This window comes from Balaenoptera borealis (assembly GCF_965194805.1).
Source record: "Balaenoptera borealis genome assembly, chromosome: 10".
Classification (NCBI taxonomy): Eukaryota; Metazoa; Chordata; class Mammalia; order Artiodactyla; family Balaenopteridae; genus Balaenoptera; species Balaenoptera borealis.
Window position 1 is genome coordinate 96246020 of NC_138874.1, and position 20566 is coordinate 96266585.

General features: G+C 41.2%; 1 protein-coding gene across 7 annotated transcripts in view; it reads right to left on the bottom strand.

The window, feature by feature from the left end:
• The window catches only part of SORCS1 (sortilin related VPS10 domain containing receptor 1), a 584051-nt gene that overhangs the window by 116467 nt on the left and 447018 nt on the right, over nt 1-20566 (bottom strand). For all 7 annotated transcript variants that reach the window (XM_082408268.1, XM_082408264.1, XM_082408269.1 and 4 more), the window contains exons 10-14: nt 12033-12179; nt 4418-4520; nt 4075-4151; nt 2129-2220; nt 744-851 (exon numbers count right to left, since the gene is read on the bottom strand). In XM_082408268.1, the coding sequence (XP_082264394.1) occupies nt 744-851; nt 2129-2220; nt 4075-4151; nt 4418-4520; nt 12033-12179 (527 nt within the window). The remainder of the gene's footprint in view (nt 1-743; nt 852-2128; nt 2221-4074; nt 4152-4417; nt 4521-12032; nt 12180-20566) is intronic.

Here is a 20566-nt window from a genome sequence, read left to right on the forward strand (position 1 = left end):
AGAAAAAATTAGAAAATGTACCAGCTGTTCACTTTGATTTAAAAATTTTCACTGCCGACAGGATCAACTGCTTTAAAATCTTCCCTCTCTGTTTTTCATGTCCAATTTTCCAGGAGAAGGAAAAATCACAGTTTCATATTTCAAATTCAAGGCTCATGTTTTGAAACCCAGAGGCAGTCAAGCCATTAATCAAGTCTTTTACAAATTAATGATCATCACTTTCCAGACAAGAATTAGTATAAATGCAATTTCCCCAAGAACAGACTGTTCTCGTGGTTTCCCTAATATGCCTCACAATTGGGTTAGGTAAAGAGCCAGGGAAAAATAACATGCTTTGTGGGGTTTTCACCAAGCTCTGTGTTCTGCCTTAAAGTGAAAATCATTCTTACATGCCTGTCATTTTCTGTATATCAAGCATGTTTATTATTAAAGTTTTTAATTGATAGCTTTATTTTCTCTTGAAATAATCACTTCTAATTTCCCTAAGCCCATTCAGAATAGGAAGAAATAGGTTGTACCATTTTGCTGCCAGCCCTCAGTGTGGGTCTCCTAATTGCTAGTAAAGAGCCAAGAAAATGGATGCCCACATTATTCTTTCCTCTTTGCTGTGGAATCATGAAGTCAGATGTACTGCCTTTGCTAGCAACTTCAAACCTGACAGTAGCAATGTGAACAGGCTTATCTAAAAACAACATGTTTCTGGATCTATATTTAGACTAGAAGACATCATAGTTTCCACTTACGTCATGATTAGAGTCTCTTCCCCGGGCTCACCCAGAACTCCATCCACAAAAAGTGGAATAGATGTGAAACTGTATTTGCTCCAAGATCTCCCTTCATCAAAACTTAACCTAACGACAGAAAAAATAAGTCATCGGATCCCAAAAGAAAAATCCTTTCCAAGAAAGGATACTACCAACCAGGAGAGAATACATTTTAGAAGTACCTGGGGCATTGTCAAAGTGAGCCTTTTATATGAATAAGTGTTCTTAATTACATCAGAAGGTAGATATACAGTTAGCCAAGTGATTTGGGACCCAGATGTATTATAACATCAATAAGGGGAGAGCTGCATGAAACGGGAATGATAATAAGTCTTTGATAGAATTTTTTTAAATTTGGATATTTTATTAGGCCTTAGACCTCAATGTGACCCTCTCCAAAACCTCGTTGCAATCTAGCAGCAAGTCTTACAGGTGATTCTGAGAACAATGGCCGTATGAGACCCACTGAGACGGACTTGAACCAGCCACCTCTATGTGATCAAACCCTTAGTGGCATCCTTCTTACATTGTTACATATCCTGGTTGACTCATTGAGTAAATTGGTGCAGAAGGACAGACTCTTGAAAGTAAGAGAGAACTCTGCAACTCAGATGGTCACACAGGATGTTTCCTTTGCTCTGCCTTTCTCTAGGATGTCTTCCCCCAAGCTAAGCCTCTGTTTCTCTTATTTCTGCAACTTTCCCTTTCGTCAGCAAAGTATCCAACAGTGGAGGGAAAATCAAGCCTTTGACTTTGAACAAGCCCGCCTGTGGAGAGAGCCATTTTCAAAAACACAGATGAAAGAGTTTACTGGAAACCCCTCTGGAAGTTAAGCCTTGAATGTCCATCTGTGGAAGACCTACAGGGAGAGTTGCACAATATCACTGCCCCCAAAAGGAAGCTAAGGAAGTAGGATCAGGAGAAATGAGATCAGAGCAGAAGTGTCATGAACTGCTGATATCTGTGCAGAATGCACATAGTGAATGCAAACATTAAACTCCAGGAGACGTTATTTGGGAAAGCTGGTTGCAAGAAATTAAGCTATTCAGAGATTATCCTTGATAACCATTCTACCCATGACTGTACTGAAAGAATAAGGTACCGGAGGTACCGGCGGGGGCAGCGGGCTGTCACGTTTGAAAACCGCACTACGGTTCCTCTCTAAAAGGCAGAATCAAGCTCCCTTTCTCTTCCCCTCTCCCTCTCCCTCTCTCCTTTCCTCTTCCTTCTTATTGCGGTAAAGCAAAGGTATAAGTTACATTCTAGCAGACCTTGACAATTTACTACAAGCAAGATCACAGTCTGACTGCCTGACTTAGACTGGTCTTAGCTGTGCGGAACCGTCAAGGTGCGTGACTCATTACCAGAGATGTCGAATCGGGAGAGACGTATGCTTCATAGCAACCAGGACTCCACCTTGATCCAGATACAAAACGCTGTGCTCTTCTTCAAAGATCTGGAAAAGGAAAAACACACAGACAGGGACACACACCCACAGCCACACACACCCAGGGTTCAGAGAACTAGTCTTCATTTGAGGAAAAAAAATTCTCTCCATGACAGAACTGGGTTCCCCCAAAGCTGTGGGAAGATGCAAGTTAAGAACAGTGTTTCCCAAGGTGGGCTCCATGTACCACTGGTGTTACATAAAATGATTTTTTGTGCTCCACAAGAGAAACTTAAATAACCAAGAGTTATGTATTCATATTTATAATCCCATCTTTTTGTGGTAAGTTCTATTGAGTCCCATTCATGATGATGTTGAAATATTGGGTAATTGTCATATTGGATAACATCTTTAGACAGAAGAAACATAAGAGATACTTTATTCCAACATTATCATTTTTACGGACGAGAAAAGTAAGGTTTAGAGAAAAGTGGTGACTTGCCTAAGACCATGTAGATGGTAATTGATGGCGCTGGGACTTGCCGCATAACAGTGCCCTTGCCAGATGTAATTATTTCAAAGTTTCCAGGTATTACAGGGGGCAGATGTTCTTGTTCAACTCAACAGTAGTCATAAAGTAGTTGTAGTCATAAAGTCTGATCAAAATGAAACCTATCTTTGGGTACGTGTGTCATTGGGTCTCTCTCCATATGTGGAGAGATGAATCTGAGACCGGCTGAAAACAATTTCTAAGTCCTCTCCATACCAGATGCGAACTGTTTTCTCACAGTCACACTGTTAGTATAGCCTTGTCTTTGGTTACACTACAGACATCATTGTTTCCCCTTTGTTTACTTCTTATACCCAAGATGTTTCCCAAGACTACAGGAGAGGCTTCTTTGCTTTGTTTGGGATGTTAGAAGGAAAAAAAAAAATGACACCCTGGCTCTCTAACTATTGTCCATAGGAAGCTTAATAGTCCATGTTCCTATATATCTCCAAGATCAAAAGCCCCAGAGTTTCTTAAGCAAGTTTCTTTCCTGCCCCACTCTTCTCAAAACACGTGAATTGCAATGCAGATCTATGAAGCTAGGAAATGGTAACTAGACCATAACATGGGTATCTCCGTCTAAAATTTAAAGCAGAGTGTTCTCGTTGCTGTGTGATTACCTGTGCATTAGATTTCAATTTAAGGTGCTAGTTACCGTATGATAATTAAATGTCAGTGGCGTATTAACACATATTTATTGAAATGTAACAACCATGCATTAGGCACATATCTTTTTATGACTGCTAAACCTCATTAAGTGCCTGTTTTATAAGCTAGGAGTACCTAATTTTCATTCAGAAGAAAGAGGAAGCATTTAAGCTAAACACATTGGTTGAAAGTGATTCCATTTCTACTTTCCCTAACATATGCACCCTGATGGTTATTACTCTGTCTTTTGCCCATGAGATTTAAACATCTCAGAACACCACCTGGGTAATGGTTATTTCTATATCACTGCATTCCCCCCTATTCTGACTTCAAGGAAAGGGGAATTTATGGAGGCAACCCGGTGTTAGGTATATAATCTCCCTTCCAGGCTTCACATTCCCTACATAATAAACTCCCTAGAATTTTAGTTTTCATTTCATGGGAAAAATTCAGTCGTATCTAATTTGGTTTCATTGTCACTTATAAACTTTCTCACATATACACTGGGATAAAGGGTCATTTTTATCAAACAAAGAAATCAAATTTCATAAATCTTTGCTAAGCTCAAAACGTTTTGAAAGACATTCATAAAACAAAAAGGAAAAGAAACACATTGATAAGCTTTAGGATTTATGTGTGGCTGAATAAGTTCCCAGAATTGAACCAAGCTGGAGAATTTTTATAACATTTAAACTTCAGTAACCGGACCCAGGATACTTTCTTACCTGCCTCCAAGTGTTCCCTGCATCTGAAGAGACAAACATGCTGATGTCGCTGTCTGACAACTCAGAACCTATGTTACCTGGACAGAGCACATCACCATCAGTGAAGGGAACTTTTTGCAAAAGCTAACAATAGGCTATGCTGGCAGCGTGCATTGCCCGAGATGGATTTAGACTGCAAACATTATATCTGAGCAGGGTTTTTCACCATACTTGCCTCAGGGTCAATGGCTTAGGTGCCCTTCAAAAATATTTTTGGCTAGCTCAGTAAGTTCCAAGCACAGATATCTAACTTGTTAAAATAAATACAATTTACAGCAGTTAGCAAACCGGGCAAGCTTCTTACCTGAAGCCACTATGATGCTGGGAGCTGTGTCTCGGCTGGCAATGATCCCTGATGTGTAGGGATTCTCAGAGACCTTAAGGTGAAGGTGTAGTGAACAATAGGGCTGAGAAGAGGAGAAATGAGGGTCATAAAAGCACATCATTTAAATGTTCGTTTAAAGCTCAGATTCAGAGCACCCGCCATTCATCCAACCATCCAATCTATCCATGAACCCATCCATTCACCCATCTTTCATTCCACAAATATCTGGTGCCCACAAAGTGTAAGACAGCTGCCAAGTTGGTGAAGGAGAGAGCACCTTCATTTTAAGTCTAACCTACTGATATAATTGCCATTTGGCCATTCAACAAACATTTTAGTACTTTATCTGTAAAACACGTGGTGTAGCTTAGAAAGAGTTACATTGACTAAAGTTTGGTCTCTGCCACCTAAGGAGTATATAATTTAAGATCTTTCTATTAATTATCAAAAGAGAATATTTTAATAGCCATGAGATCAGTACAGACAAAATATGAAATTCTAGAGGATGACGAGCCTATGTCCAACTTTGGATGAAGGGAAGTTTCCCGGAGAAAATGGTGCCTGAGGCAAAGATGGGTGGGATATGAACTGCACATGAGATGTTCAGGAGGATAAAGGACATTTCAGGCCTAAGTAAGATCAATAACAAGGAGAAGAAACAGAAGAATTGAGCTGTAATACAACAGATAGTCAGGTAAGACCAATGAGGAGAAATGATATATGACATTGGAAAGAAAGCCTGGCCAAGCTGGGAGGGCTCTGAAGAAGTCACTTGGCATCTCTTAGACATTTGAAAGCTTGGTCTCAGTTCTACAGAAGAAGCCGTATGACGTGTGAAACTGTCCTGACATCCACCAGACAACTGACATAGCGTCTGTGTCAGGGTATTATCCGACCCAGTGTTATTCAATATAAATGTCATTCTTATAGACAAAACGCACTAGTAATAACAACTTAAATGAAAATTTAAGGGACTTGTTTGTGTGTAAAAATCTCGATCAACTTCTCAGATAAAGACATCAACAGTTTTTAAAAACAGGATAATAAATCTTATACAAATTTCATTTAAAATAGTTCTTGTACTGAGTTGTCAAAAACTACAAGTTTGTGTCTGAACCCACAACTCTTTTCAACTCTCAGGAAGATTATTTTCTAATCTTATCGACTTGAGTTTTTGGAATCACCAATGTATCTCTGTTATTACTTTCATTCGGCTCTGTAAGTCTCAGCCAGCAGGCATTCAGAGCACTACAGAGATACAATGATTACACGTATATGGGACACAGTAAATGACAAACTAAAAATGAAACTCAGGAATAAAAGCAGCCAAAACACCGGTGAAATAAAACAGTGGCTCACAATAGGGTCTTTTCCTCACTGCCAACACAGAGAGTAAGCTCTCAAGGAATGATGATCGTAATAAATTATTGGTTTTGCATGAAAATTTCATGTAAAGCTTTCAAAAAAGGAATTTTTACTCTACAATGTTCCATAAGAGTAAGAAGACCACCCCTATAAGAAGAAACAATCAGACCCAAAAACTTGGCTTCTTTTTGTCCAAGAGGAAGACTAGAGCGGGTACTGTATGTTGCAGAGGCCCCAGGGCACTGCTGACCAACACTCAGGCAGATGCTGAGAAAGGATAAAGCAGAGGTGTCAAACCACTGTTCCATGAAAATTTTCCTGACAGCTGCGGTCTGTCAGGATCTCCTTCTCGGATGTCCCACAGTTGATTTTACCATACAATCCTGGATCATCTATTTGAGGTATGCACAGTTTTATCCCCCTAAGAGATGCACTCTACAAATAAAGAGGAAACCTCAAGTACTACTTTGCATCTTCTGTAAAACCTCACATAGAATCTAAAAAAGACAGTCAATAAACACTTGAAATATCAAGCAACACTTTCAAGTTAGGACACGAAAGACCTTACTTTACTGTTTTGCTCAGAACAAAGCCAGAAGTACATGGGCTTATGTATAAACCACATCGTCAGAATAATGTGAGGATCTTCATGGCATTCAAAGCAGTGATCACTACTTGGGGATTATACCTAGACATGTGGGCTTAGTGGAGGGCCTTTTGTACCCCCCAACAGAGCAGGACATCCCTGGCCCAGGGAGCACCCAGGATGCAGTCTTGAGCCAGCCACTGGCCACGTACTTCATCACCCTGCAGTCTGGAAGACTGTGAACCTAAGTTGCCACCTGACCCAAGGATTATTTGATAGAGGCCACTTGCCATTACAAGAGAAAGAGGGCATTTTCAATTGGCCATTTCAACACTGCTCTGTTACTCTGGCTTTCAGAGGCCTGAGATAAATTAATTTGGGAAGAAAAGACACCAGTTCATGCAGTAGCAGCAACATCAGAAATGATCTTTTTCGTGCACTTTTTTTCTCCACTCTCACATTTGTAGTACTGGATTGCCCCCAACTGGTACAAGCAAAATATTCTGTGGCTTTTTTTTTTTCCTTTCTTCCATTTTTTTCAAGGAAGTTATACAGTCCACATCAGTGTTTACAGAAAAAGAATGTTAAGTGATTCACATTCACTTTTTTTAACTTAAACTTTTATACTTGAACAGTTGGGGACATTTATCAAAATTAAGTCACCAAAGATTAATACAGAGGTTGTTCTAATGGCTATCAGGCCATAGCAAACTCCTGGAAAACACAAGACAAGGCTCTCCAATTCTAAGGCACATTTTTCCCAGGCAGGAGGCACTCTGTCCACCTCTGCCTTCCTGCCTTCTTCTCTCCCATTAGCGAACATATACTGAATATCCGAACATCTTTCCAGAGGTATCTCCAGTTCAGTATGAGTTAAAACACAGCTTATCCCAAAGACCTTTCTCTATTTCCCTTGACTTTTCATATTAAAAAAATACAGAACTGTACACTGAAACCACCATGATCTAATAGCTGACCTACCAAAAATGGAGGGACCAGCCTACACGTTTGGAAGCTGCCTGTTGTCCTGACTCAGGCATAGTCACGGGGCATGGAATAGCATCAGTTGGTGAAGGCTAGGAGCAACTAGATCCTTAGTCTTTAATCTTTTCGGGGTCAAGTACAGAGTTTGAGGATCTGATGTAAATTGAGAACTCTTTCCCAAGAAAAAGCACACAAAGGAAGCACACACACAGAGTTTTGCATTCAAATTCAGGGAGCTCACAAACTCTCAAAGCCCATCGTGGACCTCTAGGCTCCAATTACCTTTCTTTTGCCTTATTCTTTTATTTCGTATTTTAACCAACAAAATCTTCTGGCCATTGCAAGTGTTCAGTAAATGCCTGTTGAATTCAACTGATCCATGAACGAGCTGAGCTGCTGTCTTCCTAGCACTGTGAGTGGCCAGTGGAGAAGTATTAAATGATCCAAGACATTCCCCCGCCATGAAATAAATCAACCTAAAACACTGTTCCGTATTTGAGAGTCAACCAGTTTCTCATTTCACTTCCTCTTTACCCTTAATCTCTGAATTAATAGCCTTTACATCTCATCTTCATGGTACCTTTAACCCGAGGGCTCCTAATCTGAATACTGTACTGAAAAGCCAGCTTAGAGCTTCCATAAACAATAAGGCAGCAGGTAGGCTCCCAAAAAGTATCCCCCAAATCCACCTCCTACACACACATTTGTGCAGTTTCTGATCCTGAGTTGGAGCATGGAATCCATTTGATTTTTAGTAAGGAGTCAATGGCAAAGTAGAGGGAGGTCCCTGGGCCGGTTGGCTGGGTATGGGGCATTCAGCACTGCTCCAATTCAGCAGAACATGGACAGTCACAGTCAGTACAAAGGCGGGGGAAGCAGAGTCAAGAGTCTCCTGGGGTAGCTGGCTGCTTAGCTCCAGTAGGAAACTGCTAATTGAATCCACAAAGAAGTCACGGCCTCTCTCCATGAAACACTATGCTTCCCCTCAGGGCCTAAGCATTTGTCACAGGCTCAGCTCACATCTTGCCTCTTGGGAGCCCAATCCTGAGGTTCTGGAGTCAGGTGGACCAAGACCTGTAACACCCCATCTAATTGTACAATGCAGTCTTCAGAGGAAAGAAATCCCAGCTGAACCCTCCAGGCAATCACTCTAAAAGTCCTAAAAATACAGCCTCAAATTACCCTGGATGTCTTATTTCTATAGAATACATTTTACTAGGAACATTCCATTTGGGGCTGCAATTCTGAACTTGTTCCACATTTGTAATAGCCCTGCTGGAAAAAAATCTCTTTTCTAATCACTAGGCTGTGCTTTCCGTGACACTGTCACTTTCCAAGTATTCACAATCTAAAAATCACTTTTTGTCTCCTCTCTGCTACCAGCTCCCAAACCTGAGGAAGGTTTTAACAGTCTGGGTCTCCTGGAGCTCAAAGATTTTCTTTCCTATTGTGTGCCTTGGTAGAGTTTTACAAAATTATTGTGGTTTCCACTTGCTTTTGTCATTTTCCTCTCCTCACCCTACTGCTGTTTTCTAAAGCTCAGATTAAAACTACATTAAACAACAGGGTTAATGGGGGAGGAAGGTCAAAAGACTCTTGGGTACCATACATCCATGTCTCATTAATTCATCTTTCCTCAATCTTAACGAGTCTACTGATTTGGTTAACTTTGGGGTCAACTGATGCCCATGAGCTTCAGAAGGTGGATATTATGACAAATCTTTCAGTGTGACTCTCAAAGGCAAGGAAAGGCTCCCACTAAAGTCCAAATATGAAACTCAAATGTCTATTATCCCTGGCGTGTCTGCTTCAAAGACAACACCCTCAACAACAGATGTGTTGAGCACCTACCACGTGTCAAGTATGATTCTTGAGCTAGTTCTTTGGAATGACCAAAAAGACAGCCACAGTCCCTAAGCTCACGGAGCTCACAGTGAGCGGGGGAAGGTGGACAAGGAAGTCAACAAACGCATGTGCTGATTTAAGAGAGTGAGGAAGGTCACGAATAAAAAGACTGGACCAAGTGCAACTTCAGAGAATGCTCGAGGAAGCTCTCCGAGATGAAGGTAATCAAGCAAGGGTCTGAATGCCAAGAAAAAAACAGACTAGGAGAGGGGAATTTTAAGAGATATAACGGCAAATGCAGAGCCTGGGACATAAACGAGGGCGGTGAGCTAATGGTATGGAAAGGTGCACCCTTCTCCCCCACTGTAGCCTATGCGGAAGGAAGGAAGGAAAGTCTGGAGACCAGGCAGGAGAAAAAGACAGGGGCCAGACCGTGTGGAATCTTGCAGGCCGTGTTAAGTATCTGAATTTCATTCCACCTATATTAGAAAGTCATTAGAAGGTTAAGTGTAGGAGGGACATGCTCTGATTTTTAAAGCTCAGGTTGATACCATTTACATAAAATTTTAGAAAAGAGCAATCTAATCTCTCGTGAAAGAAAGCAGATCAGAGGTTGTCTGGGGCCAAGGGTGTGGAGAGTGCCTGTGAAGAGGCACAAAGCAATGTTTCAGGGTGATGAAAATCTTCTGTCTTGACTGTGGTAGTGGTTTCACGGGTCTATACATTTGTCAAGATTTATCACTGTACTCTTAAAATGGGGACTTTTTATGTATGCATGTTTCAACTCAGTAAAGTTGGATTTAAAAAAAGGTTGTGTTGGCTGCTATGGAGAGACGAGATTGCCAGGTAGAGACAGGAGGAACAGCCTGTCACTGTAGGGGAAGGGAAGAACGATGGTGGCTTATATGAGGATGGTCCCAGCCGAGATGGGGATGTGAGCTGATACTGCATTTATAATTCAGAGGCACAGCAGCAAGACTTCCTAACGCTGGGCTGGGGGTGGAGCCATGAACACCTCCCAAAGTGCTTTGTGTAAGAGGCATTTCTAATGGTCCATTTATGATGCCAGAGCACCCAGGAAAGCCTCTTTAGGTGATATGGTTAATTCTCTCTCATGGACGTTCAATCACCAAAGCACATGATGGGATGGAGGACCACATTAAGGGGCTGGTGCATCTCATGCATCTTTGGCTAAATATCACATTGCTCCAGCGTGGAATTGCTGAAGGAGGAAGGTGGGCATGTCTTTAAAATGCTACTGAAGCATGTCTTGCATAGAGTAGACATTCAGTAAGTGACTGTTACATTTACTTACTCTGCAACTGGATTTGTGTACTTACTCTAACAAATGGCTTTCCCCCACCCTCCACCCCCGTAAGTTGCCAGTAATAAGGACAGAAGCTGAGTGGGAGGCTGAATTTCAAACTGCTTCCCCTGATGCATGGTGACAACTGCGATATCCTCTGCAACTAATAAGGTCAAGCTATGGCTGCTGGCATCTTCTCGACTGGGAGGTTGACCCACCTACAGCTGTAGGAGATGAACCTGCAAAGTGACTGCTCAGATCTCATGGGACAGAAGGAAGCATGCTGAGTGTGCAAAACATTAAAGTTGGGATTGTATGACGGGTGGGAAAATTGATATAAATCAAGCCCTTCTTACTAAAACTAAGAGGTGTCTCCTCTAGCTTTACAGACTGGTCTCTCCTTTTCAGGCATTTAAATACAACTTCAGAATTGTTTTGTAGAAATTAGCATTTAATGACTCTTTGTTTTACAATTAATCTCTTCTTCCCTTCCTTTTTCATTCACTCAGTAACTACTCATGTGTCAAGTACAGGGCAGGCCCCAGAACTACTAAGAGGAGTGAGATGTGACCTTATAATCTTTCACTCATTAATCTATTCCCTCTCAGGAAGACAGCAAACTCCTTGAAGGCAAGACCCATTTTTGATCCCTCTCTTGGATACCATCATATAATCAAATACATAAATACATTGATCTGATCTACTTATTGCCCAAATGTTAGACAATTTTTTAAAAGCCATACTTCAAAGCAGGGGTCAACAAACTTTTGTTTTTAAGGGCCAGATAATAAATATCTTATTGGTGGACCGTACAGTTTCTGTCATGACTACTCAAGTCTGCCATTGTAGAGCAAAAGCAGCCATAGACAATATATAAATGAATAAGCAGGACTACATTCCAATAAAACTTTATTTAAAGAAACAAGCAGTGGGCCAGATTTGCCCCACAGGCCATGGTTTACCAACACCAGCTTTATACAATGACATAAATGAATGGAACATATTATAAAGAGTACTGATTAAGGATTTAAATCAGTGGTTCTTACCTTGGTTTGAGGCATAAATTCCTCTGAAAATATGAATAAACATCTCCACTGGAAAATACACCTACACAATTCTGCATTCAGTTCATCAATTCTACAGCTGAATTTATGTATCATTAGATCCAAAACAGGTTATTCCCAGGAAAGTAAGGGTACATTTCCCCACCATAGATGGAAACTATCACACTCTCCCTTAAACTACAATATGAGGTCCTCATCAGAAATTGGGCATCAACTGAACATCCTTAAAATGAGCAAGAAACTTACTCATGTTCTCTTATCGCTTTGGTCCTATCACAAGAGGCAGAGCTATGATTCTTTTCTACACACTGCCTTCACACCCTTCCCTGTCCCCTTCTGTTCATCAGTTGAGCAAGAAGCCCTGGAAACATGTTTCTCTGCTCGTTGAACCTCCATCTCCAGCCCTCACCGTGTGGGACATTTTGCCCCAATACGAAGACTCACCAGCAAGCAGTGCACAGGGTCCCCCCTTAGGTCCGTGTCCGGGGCCTGCAGCAAATGCCAGTCTCTGCCTTTGTTGTACGTGATGAAAGTCTTCACTTGGTTGTCAATCTTCTTGTTAGCCAAGAACATTCCCTTTATCCCTGCTACCTGGGAAAAATCGACATGGCTGAAAAATACATCAATTTGAGAAGAAATATATTTGTTTTACTTAAAAAAAAAAAAAAAAAAGACTGTCAAATTCAGCTGTGAGCACTTGTCTTGGAGGAAAGAGGGTGAGGGTCATGCTTGTGTATAATGACTCCCTGGGACAGAAGACAACAGACCTGTGCCCCTGTGGTATGAGGGTCTTAATGCAAATTTGATAGAGGCTTCTTATCTCCCTTAAGGTAGGTTGGTAGTAGCTTACTGTTGCCTACAGATAAACTCTGATGCTGCTGGTTCTGTGCTTGACAAATGATAAATAAATAGGGGTTACTTTTATTTTAGGCGTAGCACTCATAGTCTTAAATACTTTATCTCACTTAATTCTTATAATGGTCCTTTTGGATAAGTCTCACTTACTCTGTTTCACAAATGAGGAAACTAAGGCTCACTCAGGTAAAGTGACTTGCCCAAGGTCACAATGCCTAATGTTATAGAGATAGTAAGTGGTGGATCAGAGATTTTAACCCAGAGCTCTGTGGCTTCACAGCCCCTGCCCTTAATGACTAAATCACTGCACTATCTACAGCCTTGGGCAATTAAAAGAGGTCAGTTAAAACTCAGGATCCAGGGGTCACCGTGAGGAAGAGTGGCCCCTGCTCGCTGCAGCTGGAGAAAGCCCTCGCACAGAAACGAAGACCCAACACAGCTAAAAAAATAAATAAATAAAATAAATAAATTTGTTAAAAAAAAAAACAAAACTCAGGATCCAATTACTGTTACTTTTCTTTTTCTGTAAAAGATCTCTCTATTAAGCTACCAAAATACATTGAGCAAAAGAGAACAGCTTTTAAACTTAAAAAAGCAGTGGTTTCCCTAAATTGTCAAATAATCCCTCCTCCATTTCTATAACACTATTGTTCCTACTATAAACAGTCCTTATTAATTATTTGGCTCTGAAAATATGATTGCCTTCTCTCTTTTATACCTTAGGAAAGAGGTAACAATTGAGAAGTTGCCAAACTGTGCAGTAGCAAATCATTAATTGTGTGTCATGTTTTTCATGCGTTTTAGAACTTAAGAAACATATTTATATATATTTGACTCTGCTTGAAATTATGACAACCCAGGAAAACTTGAGGGCAGTGAAAAAAGCGTCTGAAATGTGTTGACAAGTGCATTCCAACACTATGCAAAGGTTATCCTATTTAATGCTCACAAAAGCCAGGAGATATAGTTACCATCAGCCTCATTTGAGGATGAGGGAACAGAAACTTAGATTAAGTGTCTTTCTGGAGCACAGACAGGGAGTAAGTGAATAAGCTAGCAAGCATATGTGAACCCATTTAACTGAACTCAGCCCCTTTATATTATAATATGAAAATTTTTAAGCAGAAGGATGAAACCATGGTATCAGTCCTTGTCACATATGAACCACTATACCTAATACTTTGTATGTAAAACCTCCAATATTCACTATAAACCTGCATAACAGCTATTATCCCGATTCTATGGATGAGGAAACCAAGGCATAAGGAATATTTAATTGCTTAAGATAACAGAGTTGAGGTTCACACCCAAATCTGTTGGACTTCCAACATTCTTTCAACAAATACAGCTCTGTCAATTCAAAGAGGCTGGGCTTCGATCAATAGAACACGCACGTTTTGCCTTTGCTTTTGACACAGTCAAACCTCATTAGTTTGTACCTGCTGTTCTGGCATCTGGGATCATTTAGAGTTGAGCCAACTTTGTACTCCTTTGGAACAACAAATCTGTTAAGCAAATAAATGGTATAAACGAGTTTCTGGGCGGACTACTGTGAAATACTTAGGAAAACAAGCCTCATTTGGGGCCAGCAACAGTAGCCAGAACACTTTCTTATACACTGTGGAGCCTCCATGAACGTGGAAGATGTAAATTTCCAGAAGTACTCCACCTCCCAACAACGATATGTTAATTACAAAATAATATTTACTGATAGTTATTCACTATTTCGGCTCCATAAGGACTACCCACCAGGGAAGCTCACGTTGGTTTCGCATATGTTCGAGAGGCTGTTACATATTTAAATGACTAAACTGCCAATTCTTTAAAGATTCAATTTCATAAATCAGAATTTTCCTGCAGTCATACCTGTCTTTCCTCCACAGCAGTCCCAAACAAGAGAAATGACACTGTCATAACCATGCAAAACTCTAGGAGTTTACAAGACGTAGAGAATGGATAAAAATATTACCCATCCCGGGAGTTCCCTTCCCCATTTCTCTCCCTGCCCTGTCTCTCTTTTGGCCCAGGTGTCAGAGCAGGGCTGTGCGTGTTTAGGAGCTGGTGCATTTGGGACTTCCCTGGTGGTGCAGTGGTTAAGAATCCGCCTGCCAATGCAGAGAACACGGGTTCGATCCCTGGTCTGGGAAGATCCCACATGCCGCGGAGCAACTAAGCCCATGTGCCACAACTACTGAGCCTGCGCTCTAGAGCCCACGAGCCACAACTACTGAGCCCTCATGCCACAACTACTGAAGCCCGCGTGCCACAACTACTGAAGCCCGCGTGCCACAACTACTGAAGCCTGCGTGCCTACAGCCCGTGCTCCACAAGAGAAGCCACCGCAGTGAGAAGACTGTGCACTGCAATGTGAAGAGTAGCCCCCGCTCGTCGCAACTAGAGAAAGCCCACACGCAGCAATGAAGACTCAACGCAACCAAAAATAAATAAATAAATAAATAAATAAATTTATTTTTTAAAAAAATGGAAGCTGGTGCATTTGATCTGCAGAAGCGGTGAATTTATTGGCCCCCGACTGCGTGGCATTATCAAATGCCGCTTGAGCAGACAGCCTGTGCTTTGTAATTCATCTCTGGCAGCCTGGCCTTCAGGTTTATCTTGAGGAATAGAAACTTGGCAAAGCTGAGGAAATGTGTCACAATAGGCTACAGAGCTGGAGAGGGTCTTCTTATTTTCCTCTTGCTGCCAAGGCACTTAACCTGTGAAAATCCCATTTGAGGTGTCTGTCTGTCTGTCTGTCTGTCTGTCTATCTACCTATCTATCTATCTATCTATCTATCTATCTATCTATCTATCTATTACTTATTTGTTTTGGCTTCTTTGGCCTGGTCTGCAAAGATGGTCACCCCTGCCTGCTCTTAGGGTTTTGTGCCATTCAAGGTTCCTTTTCCCTGAGCCTGAGACGTCTATCTGTCTATGTGTCTCGGTGCTCGCCTATTGTGAGGTCTCATCATACGTCTCTAGAATCTCTACCCTCTTACTGTAGAACTTTGGATACCAAGGGAGCAGTATTAGTGCCCAAAATGCGGAATGTGTGTGTGTGTGTACTTGTGTGTACATGCATGCATATGTATATTAACGTGTGTGTGTGTGTGTGTGTGTGTGTGTGTGTGTGTAAGGTCTGGGCTTCTGCTGAGGATGAGGGACATGTTTTCATTGCCAGACAACCTCCCTCTGCATCCACAGCATGTAGACTGGGGTGGGACCATGGTGGGATGGGGCGGGGGGTGGGAGGAAAACTGCTATTCCCACTGGAAGACATGCCTCCACATAGACGCAGAGTTCTGAGGAACGTATTCCTATGAGGGTGATACACCTCACTGCTGGGAGCTTGCCTCCCTTCAGAGAAAGAGCTGTTATTCGCTTTTCTACCTTTCTGAATTCTGCACAAAGACGCTGCGTGTGCTGAGAAGCCACTTTTCTTTCTTTGCCTCTCACACGGGGGAATTTGATACCAGAAGTTTCAAAGGTATTAGTAATTATTTCTTATCCTCTGATATCATATAAGCCAAAATAACATTTTGATTAGATTTTTAAATATGAAGTGTTACAGTCAAACCTCAAGCCAACACAAAGCACAACAGTACACTGACCATTCCCCAGGGTGATAGCCTCAAAATGCTACCTTCCCTTCTCTCCTCTTACTTTCTTTGGTCATGTTTCCCACTCTCTTAGACAGCATCCCAACATGCCTCTCCCTATCTATCCTTCAAGGCCCAGCTCAGTAAGCCTTTCTCCAGAAACCAGGACCTCTTTTCCATCCTGACTGTCCCCAGCTCTTCTTCTCTGTCCTCCAATTTGTCTCTCGTATAGATGGTACCTACATCTTTGCTCTCAACAACCACGTAAGCTTCTCGAGGGCATCAGTCTTCCTGGAAACGTCTCTTGTACTCCTTACACTCCTTACCACATGTTAATTCTTCACAGCTTCTCTTGTCATCTCTCACATCACTGTCTCCCACTTGAGTATAACTTTTGGATTATCATTCAATCCACCATATTCCCCCATTAAAATTAATAATTGAAAAGTCACTTTGTACAAGAAGTCCTTTTTTTCGTTTTTAATGAAATAGGTAGAATTCTGCATTAGAAGACCGAACAACATTAATAGTGCCCCAAACTTATTGAGTAATTAAGAAATGTCAGACACTACATGAAAGTCTTTGCAAGCCTGAGCACATCAGTCTAAGTGGTAGACTCAATACATCCTCATTTCACACATGCAAGAACCAAAGTCTGGATGGCGTCGGTCACTTGCCTAAGGTCATTCCCTGGAGAACCTTAGCAAAGGACTCCACACCAGTCTGTCTGTCTCAGAGCCCAAGCACTTAACCCTTTGGCAGTACTAGTTCTTCAAACTTCTTTCTCATCCTAGAGCTTCCTGAGAGAAATATCATATATGGACATTATAGGAAGTTGCCTTTCATTCATTCTTTAGTACATGTACTCAATAGTTGTTCAATTAATATTTTTTGAATATCTATCACTTATCATGCATTCTAAGCACTGGAAATATAGCACCTAGAATGTCTAAGTAACTTTACATTCATGCAGCAGGGTTTTTTTTTTTAAGAGTTAGAATGTGCTAGGTGCTGAGACTTGGATTTCTTTGGTGATTTCAAGAATGAACCCCAGATATCTTCTTTGTTTTTTAATATTCACCTCTAGAGGGTGCTCTCCAGTCCTGATCTTTCATATGTTCTGCACAGAGGCTAAGTTGGGAAGATCTTACACAGGAGTTTTTGCTTATTTCTGCCTCCGATGCTGATTGGGAGCTGATTCCTCCCACCCTCTCTGTCTCAGACTTTAATTACAAATCTGAAGTGTCAAAATTTGAAGAGAATAAAAATATGAATCAACAACAATGGCAAGAAAGAGAACATGTTCACCACCATGATTTCTTTGGGCTTTGGAGATAGGATATTTTTCTGTTCTAAAGAGAGGATCCCAGCCAGGAGAGATACCTACTCAGCAGGGGTCAGGGGTGCCTCTGACATCAGGGAACCCATTGCCAAAAATGTCTAAGCGTTCTTTCCTTCCCTGTGGCCTTGGTCAGGCAGCATCACCTACCCAGGGAAAGAGTAGCCTTAAATAAGTAGATGGTATATTCTATGTCCTGTAATAACTATGTCCTGGATGGGAGAGCAGTTTTCCTCCCTATCTCTTATGCTGAATTGTAAGAGGTAGTCATTTCCCAAGAATCAAGGTGTAAGCTACATCATCAGAACTACGGAGCTTTCTCTTTTAAAGAGAAGGTATTCATAACGTACAGAAGACACTATGTGTGTAACAGAACATGCATCAGTCATTGGTTGCGTCTTTCATGCGTCTTTCACTGTGCCTCACTCATACATTCTGTGCATTCTGAATTTGTCAGCCAGGTGACTTCATTCCCAACAAAACCCTTTCACTTGGCTGGGGTGAACTGTCGTTGTCCATTAAGCCAAAGGACTCTTCATCATCATTAATTGATACCCGCTTCCCAGAGGAGGGAGGATACTGTCCAAAGCTGTCAGACCCACTCTCATCACCCACACCAGAGGAATACACTAGGAATCACACATCTCAGACACTCTCATCACGTCTCTTTTGCTCTGGCCACCATCAGGCACGCCGTCTTCTGTGACCCATCCCACATGGCGCCACTGGAGAATTTATGCTATTCAGGAATGACAGAATTTTAGGACACTTATTTCTAGGATTCTCTTGCACAAATATAACCACCAGACAAAATTGGGAGCCACGGGATAACACAGCCTGAATTTACCTATTACTGCAGGCTCAGGACTTGGTTCAGAAGATGGCGAAGAGGTCCACAGCAATCATCTGCTGATTCTGTTTAGGCTGGCTTTTCCTCAGACCATCTTCTCCTTCCTGTCTGGTTTCCCCTATAGCTAGGTAAAGTCTAATACTATTTACCCCGCTCTTTAGTGTGCTTCTATCTTAGGGTTATTACTTGGCCACAATCAAATACAAGCCTAAATACTGATCTTTCTGGACACACATAATAGCTTCTAGCTAAGACTTTGCATATTAGGGTTCAGATCCTAATTCTGCCACTTACTAGCTTTGTAATCTTATGAAAATGATTGCATCCTCTCTGATTCCATTTACCTATAAATGGGCGTGATGATTATGGTCCCTGTGTCATAAAGTGAACATACAGACTGAATGAGATAATTATGAAAGGTTCTTTAAAAAGTGCCTGGCACATAATGGTACCCCAAATATCATCTACTTAGTATGATCTTGCATCAACAAAAATCACTCGCGAGCATTTTTTTCTCTGTAGCCTACTTTCCTGGCTCACGTGTCTCGACTCTTTTGAATGGGGTCCATGGCCAATGGTCAACTCACACTGAGGGGAAATTCTGGTATTTCAATAACTAAACCACGTAAGATGGGCCCCCAACACTTTGTCCCCAACATTTCCCTACCTCGTCACATAGACACATATAGTTCTAACGTAGAGAGAACCACATTTGTCGTAAGGTTGCAAGGAGTGAGTGAATAAAATGATTGATTTTAATGAAAACTGTGTCTCCCTCTGCATTTCCCACAAAGACTCACCAACAATACACATGCCTGATACACAGACTCATACAGTCATACATTACATAGTTCGCCTCTGCTAACATAGTATAAAGAGCACATAAGAACAGCAGGCAATTGGCAGGTAGAAGCAAAGGATGCGTGTAATCCTCCTCAGTCACCCCCGTATGTGAACAGATGTGCACTCTGTGTATACTCTGTCACCCCCACCTTGCATAATGCTCACCTCTCCTCCTTATTAATTCATCTATGGATTTTCTTACTTTTCATTTATCTCTAACCACTCATCATTCATTGCAATTCTACTGGGAAATTCAGGCTGGATGGCTTTCAGCTTCCTGCTGGGCAGAACAATCAGATTTAAGGAACATTTGTGCCAGGTTCTGTGTCAGCCAATATTCTTTCTATCTAGGTAATCAGCAGATACGGCACTGCCGTTCTGATCACATCAATTTCAATTTAAGTTGCTGTGAACTGCCAGGCTAATAAAACAAAGACTCTTCTTCCCCGGCCCCAGGATGCAGGACACCTTTACATAATGTAGTTACACCACTGTTCAAAGTGATGATAATAAGAGCCAGCAGTTTCCCAACAGACAGTCAACCGCAAGAGACATGCAAAGGGAAAACATAAGGATTACCAAAAAATGGTTTGTCGTGTCCAGAGGTCATTCTATCTCCTCTTCTCACTTCCTACCTGTTAGCTATTTTTGATTGCAGAAAACCATTCATGAAAACAGTTGCAAATAACAGGAAATGACAAAGTCATTCTTGTTCAAATTTGTCATCTTTTCCATCATCAAGGGACTAATTAAAATGGTCTCTATTTTGGCAGGAAAAAAAATTATCCAGAGAAATTATTCCACATTGACTTGAAAAGAGGGGAGAAGATAATCAGGAAGGAAAAATGCAGCCTGAAAATCAAATGTTTTCAGGAGAGCTAGGACAGAGCCAAGACCAGGGAAGCAAACTGGGTGATTAATGTGGGACAGCTGATTAGACTTCATACTCTCAGAGCTGTAAATGCTGGATCAAGGCAAGAAAACATATGGTATTTCAAAAAAACACGCTTAAAGTTTAAATGTTTATAACACATTTACAAAAGAGGAAAGAAATGTTGCAATTTACATTTGTTTATAAGAAGACAGCTTTGGTGATAAAGGATGTCATATGGCCCTGCTAATTACAATATGGAAAGAAGCAGAGATCCAAAATGGTGGAAATACTTTGGACATTTAAACAATGTGGGTAGATTTTAAGACCAGAACATTGTTCTGGGGCTTAAACTCATTGGAACATAATATCAATTATACTATCTATAATTTGTTGAGTATTGTTGTATTTCAGGCACTGTTCATGGTACTTTAAGAAGATTAGCTTATTTTATCCTCAGAGAAATCCTATCAAGGATGTACCATGTTTATCCCCTTACTTTAAACAAGAAAACTGAGGCTCAGAAGTTGTTGGATTTACCTCAAGAATATATACACGTGATGTGGCCAGGATTTAAACCCAGCCAGCCTGACTCTAAAATTTACACCCTAAATCAGAATT